The sequence below is a fragment of the Orycteropus afer genome, unplaced genomic scaffold (genome assembly GCF_000298275.1).
Source record: "Orycteropus afer afer isolate SDZICR_OR568_19922 unplaced genomic scaffold, OryAfe1.0 scaffold00255, whole genome shotgun sequence".
Taxonomy (NCBI): domain Eukaryota; kingdom Metazoa; phylum Chordata; class Mammalia; order Tubulidentata; family Orycteropodidae; genus Orycteropus; species Orycteropus afer.
The window spans coordinates 1,464,690-1,470,211 of NW_006921842.1; the positions used below are offsets into that span (position 1 = coordinate 1,464,690).

The window sequence follows — 5,522 nt, forward strand, 5'->3', positions numbered from 1 at the left end:
GCTCTGGGGTCCAAGATTATCTTCTGTGTCTGTGTTAATTGGTTTCCCTTTTCTTTGTTGAAGAGGGTCTGTGCAGTCTTTCTGCCTAGTCCGCCATCTTGCCAGCTCCTCTCCTTAACAATTTTGGATTAAAGTTAAAATCACATACTAAGAAAAAGAAAAGTCAAATACTACATATGACAATGATGAGATATGGCCAAAGTGGTACTTAAATGTACCTAACCAAAAAAAGGGAGCTCTGGTGGCGTAGTACCTAAGGCACTTGACTGCTAACCAGATGGCTGGCAGGTCAAACCCACCAGCCACTCCTCGGAAGGAAGATGGAGCAACCTACTTCCATAGTTATACTGCCTTGGAAACCCAAGGAGGGGTTGCTATGAGTCGGGGCCGCCTTGACACATGACAACAACAACAACAAACAACAAACCCACTACCATCAAGTTGATTCCAACTCATAGTGATCCCATTGGGCTTCTTAAACAGTAAATAGATTAAAAAATGAAAACTACATTATTCAGGGCAAAAAAGCTAGGGAGAAAAACAGCAACAAAATCAATCAGGAGGAATTAATGAAGATAAAAACTTTTTTAAAAAAAATATAATCACAGTATCATTGCCACCAAAAAGCTAATCAATGTCTCAAATTTGGGTGATTTCTATTTTCCTGGAAAATCCATTACAACCACTTTTTCATACTTACTAATATTACACTTTATAGTTTCCTGTAATTCTTTCAGTATCCTCTGATTCTGGGCTTATTTTCTCAAACTTATTTGTGCTTTTTCTCTTCTGTTTTCCAATAGGCTAACTTTATCTCTTTTATTGATTTTTCAGAGGAAAAGTTCACTTGAATAATAGTAAAAGTGTTACCTGTAATTATTTCATAATTACTTGCTCTCTTCCTTAGGTAGCTATAGTATGGAGGAATAACTTCTTGTAGAAATACCACATCTGGGCTGTACCTAATTTAAAATATCAATTTATTATAAACACTAGGTATACCATTTCGTTCACAGCTAGCTAGATGGGGGAAATTTCACAACATAAGAAGAGAAACACAAAACTACTATCATCTAGGACACCTAACATTCAATGTTTATACCAATCTTCAGTATCTATACAAGGAGAAAGATTTGTGCTATTTAACTCATAGTGAAAATTAAAATTTTTTTTTAAATAGGTATGACAACAATTTAATATTAAAACAACTTGAATTGATAATTGACAGTGGAAACCATTATATTGAAAGCCTACAATGGTCCTGTACTCTGATACTTTAAATGTTACTTATTTTGATATTCTCAAAACAGCTAGCAACCACAATGAAGAAACTGAGCTCCAGAGAGCTGAAATGTCTTGTTCAATGTCACAGGACCAGTTCACAGAGATATTTTGGGTAATTTTAGTGTACCCTCTCCACCCTGCCCCCATTCCTAAATTCTGCTCCCAGAGGCAACCACTTCAAATTCCTTCAGATGTTTCTTCTCAGAGCTCAACTTTGAACCTGGGTCTGATTTCACAGCCCACAGTCTTGAACTGTTACACTATAGATAGGTCAGACATAATTATTTTGCCCCAATTAAACTGAAATAATAATACTTACAAAGTTATATAGGAACACACTCCTCGAGCCCTCTCTGGCAGATTGTTTAGATCCAATCCATCAATATTCCAGGTAATGAAAGAAAACATACTGCCATCTTCTTGCTGAGTATTTTCAGGTGGGCTACTTTTAGAACTAGTGGAATCAGTTGTTTCTTCACTAGTTAGGTCTACACTGGCAAGATCAGAATGAAACACAACTTCATTAAATAATCTATAAATTGAATAATTTAGGAATTACTTTATAAGTATTTGTAGCTCTCATTTTACAGGCAAATAAACTTACAATGAGCTCTAGAAGTACCTGCCTCTAGAAAAGTGAAAGTTGAATGACTGAGGAAAGATTCTTGTAATTCTCACAATGTTATGCAGATACTTGCTCACTTATACACTTATGACCAACTCAATATCCTTCAATGACATGTGTCTCTAAATTGATTTTATAAACTACAACTCCAAAATCAGACTAAGAACTGAGATATCTTCATTTAATTTCATTCATTAAAATAATATTTTAAATAAGCTCCTATGGCAGCAGATAAATAATGATTGCTAATTCTTTGCTACGCCTCCATTTACAGGTGAAATCTAATTTCTATACCCTTGTATCTGGACCTTAGTGACTGTCTTCCCAAAAGAACTGCTATTCTGGAATGTCCAGAGTATAGTCTTAAGCCCTACAGTTTCCACTCAGGCCTTTTGCAACAGTCTCTGGGAACCCTGAGCTGCCTGCCACGTAAGAAGTCTGACTACCCTGAAATCTCCATGCTGCAGAAGCTCCAGTCCACAGTTCTACCAAGCCTCTAGACATGAGATGAGGGACAAAACATTATTAAAAAGTAACAGCTACAGATTTACAAACTATACATAAATTTAAGAAGTTTTTGTATTTATAACCTTAATAGATTTAATGTCAATATTTTAACTTTTTACTTTGAAATAATTTCAGATTTTCAAAAATAGTAAAAAGAATTCCTGTACACCACTCAGATTCCCTAAATGTTAGCATTTTACTTAACATTTATTTGCTTTATTCTTTTTATTCTGAAATGTTTGAGTAAATGCTGCTATATGAATTTCTTAAAAACAAGGGCATGCTTACAATCATAACCCTACAACTATCAAAAGTCATGAAATTAACATTGATGACAGTATTACCTAATTTAAAGATCTAGTCAAATTTCACCAATTGTGTTACTAATACCCTAAACCAGGATTACATGTTGCATTTAGATGTCCTCTTTTAATCTCTAATGCAGAATTGTTTAGTCTTTGTCTCTCATGCCCTTGGTATTTTTTAACAGTACTGGCCTTTTATTTTGTACAATGCCCTTCAGTTTGGACTTATCTGATGTTTTCTCATGATTAGATGCGGGTTATGAAATTTATTTTGGCAGAAATGTATCTTCCTCAATCAGAAGGCACCTGCTACGAATTTGTCCCAATATTGGTGATGTTAGCTTTGTTCACTTGGTTAAGATGTTGTCTGCCAGATTTCTCCACTACAAAGTTGACTTTCCCCTTTGTAGTATTTTACAGGTAGGTATTTTGAGACTATGTAAATATTTTCTCACCAAACTTTCACCTAGCAGGTTTCGTATCTGTTGGTGATTATTACTACCGTGGTTTTTCTAATTCTATCATGTCTTTTACAAACATTTAGTAGTTGGAATTCCACTGAAAGAAAAGGCATTCTCTTCTCCCTTGGACAACTATACCTGTATCAGTATGGATTCTTATTTTATTCAATGGATTATCATCTCTTCCTACTAATAATTCCCTTGCTCAAACGGTCGCAAATTTGACCAGGGGTCAGGTGCAGGAATGCAACCATGCTTAAGGAAAGAAAATCAGGGGTTGTATCAGTTCTACAACAAAACTTTCTTCTGCTTTATTCTGTGGAACAGCATTCGCAGTTATTCCAGTATCTTCTTCCCAAACTGCTCTCAAAACGAAGTACAGATAGAAAAAGGAGAAATGATACTAACACATTCATAGGCAATTGCATATGAAAAGGTCAGCGTACTGGCTGCTCACAAAGTTAAGAGAATTTTAAAAGTTCAGCACTCATTTACCAAGAACTCATTAATGTGCCAAAAGCTGTTATATTTTGAGAAATCAACATGACAAAACAACAGTCTTTACTTTCAACAAACATGTAACCTGGGAGGTAAAAATAATGAACTTGAATTACAGGAGAGGAAAAACTGGATGCTATGAGGCAGTTCCTAAGGCTGAATAATCACTGCCTTTCAACCTTTCTAAAGGTATTATCTCTGCCTTTAAGACAAACATTGCATACCAAGAAAGGAGTAAAAAAAGGTTCCAGGCAAGAGAAAATGGCCCATGGAAGAACTCAGAAGTTTTGGTGTGGGCTAAGAAAGGGTTGGTGGAAGTTGAATCTGGAAAGACAGGCAGTAGCCAAACCATGGAGGGGCTTGTAAAGCATCTGGGCTTTATTCTGAGTACGAATACAGAAATTATAAGGCATCTGGCTGCTAACCAGAAGATCTCAGGGTTCAAATCCACCAGTCGCTCTATGGAAGGAAGATGGGGCGATCCACTTCCAGAAAGATTTACAGCCTCAGAAACCCAATGGGGGTCGCTATGGGTTGGAATCGACTTGATGGCAATGAGTTCTTCTTCTTGTACTGCAATAACAGGAGAAACGTGCATTTTTTTTTGAAAACTACGCTGGCTAGCCAGCGCAGAGTAAATAAAAGACCAATATACAAAGCTAGGAGCCTTCCTACTTATTATCCTTCAATAGAGGATTTCGCCTCATTCATTTTAAATTTGTTTATATATCTCCTGTAATTCAAGTAAAAAATTACATTTCAAATTTGTTCTCCACGGATTCCAAATCACGTTCGAAGTGGCAGGCGGAACGCTTGAGAGCCTTTTAGCCCTGCTGCGACGGGGCATTCTCCACCCAGTAGCACCTACAGAAATTCTTCGCCTGTTTTTCAGCCGCTAGAAATGCTTCTAGGGATCGCCCACCAGATCGCAGGATGCCGACACAACCTGGTATTAACTGCCTCCGCACTCCCATTTGACTGCTAACCAGAAGGCTGGCGGTTCAAACCCACCAGCCACTCCTCGGTAGGAAGGGTGGGCAATCTACTTCCGTAAAGATACCGCCTCGAGGAAACCCAAGGAAGGGTGGCTAAGAGTCAGATTCGACTCAACGGCAGTGCTTGAGTTTTTGCGTTTGCACTCCCATTATCTATTACCAGGTTTCAGTCTCAGAGAAGGTCTGACGGCTTTCCAAGGCGCTCTCATCCACGGGCGGCTCAAAGTAGGAGTTCAATGCTCTCTGAAAAGAAAAAGTACAGGTATTTGGCTTGCGGGTTCCATGAAACAAGGTAAAGAAAGGGAGGGAAGTGAGAGAAAACGAAACCGTACTTCCATCTCCCAGTCGTTTTCTGCCAAGTAGCACTGGGCCACAGACGCGTCGCAGCTCGCCACCGAGGCAAATTCCACACACAGGAGTCGCCGCTTCTTCACCTGTGGTTCTTCTTCTTCCGCAGCCCTCTCGGGGGGGGCACCCAGACTGCTCCCTCCCTCCATCACTTCACTACCCCTTTACCGCCCAGTAGTCTGGCCCGGCGGCCGACGCCCGGTTCTGCGCAGGCGCCCGTAGCCAAGGTTCTGCCAAATCAATCGTCCGGTGGGGAAACGCGCTCCGCTGTCGGAGGGAGAGAGGCGCTGCTGTGGGGCGGGCAAGCTCTGCGATCCGGAAAGGTTGGTAGGGACCTAACGGCGCGTGCGCGCGCGATCACAACCGGCGCGTAACGTCAGTGCGCGAGCTGCGAGGGAGGTTGTTAGTAACCTATTTGCTCTCTGAGTCCTTGTTCTTTCTGCGAACTTTTGGGCTTCCCTCCTCTTCTGAGGTTCATTCTTGACCAGGGTCCAGAAGC

General features: G+C 39.9%; 1 protein-coding gene across 1 annotated transcript in view; it reads right to left on the reverse strand.

Moving 5' to 3' along the window:
- TDP2 (tyrosyl-DNA phosphodiesterase 2) overlaps window positions 1–5,172 on the reverse strand; it is a 19,832-nt gene extending 14,660 nt beyond the window's left edge. Inside the window, exons 1-4 of the mRNA XM_007949868.2 lie at window positions 5,008–5,172; window positions 4,836–4,918; window positions 1,604–1,777; window positions 871–962 (exon numbers count right to left, since the gene is read on the reverse strand). Of these exons, the coding sequence (XP_007948059.2) occupies window positions 871–962; window positions 1,604–1,777; window positions 4,836–4,918; window positions 5,008–5,172 (514 nt within the window). The remainder of the gene's footprint in view (window positions 1–870; window positions 963–1,603; window positions 1,778–4,835; window positions 4,919–5,007) is intronic.
- Window positions 5,173–5,522: the final 350 nt, after the last annotated feature.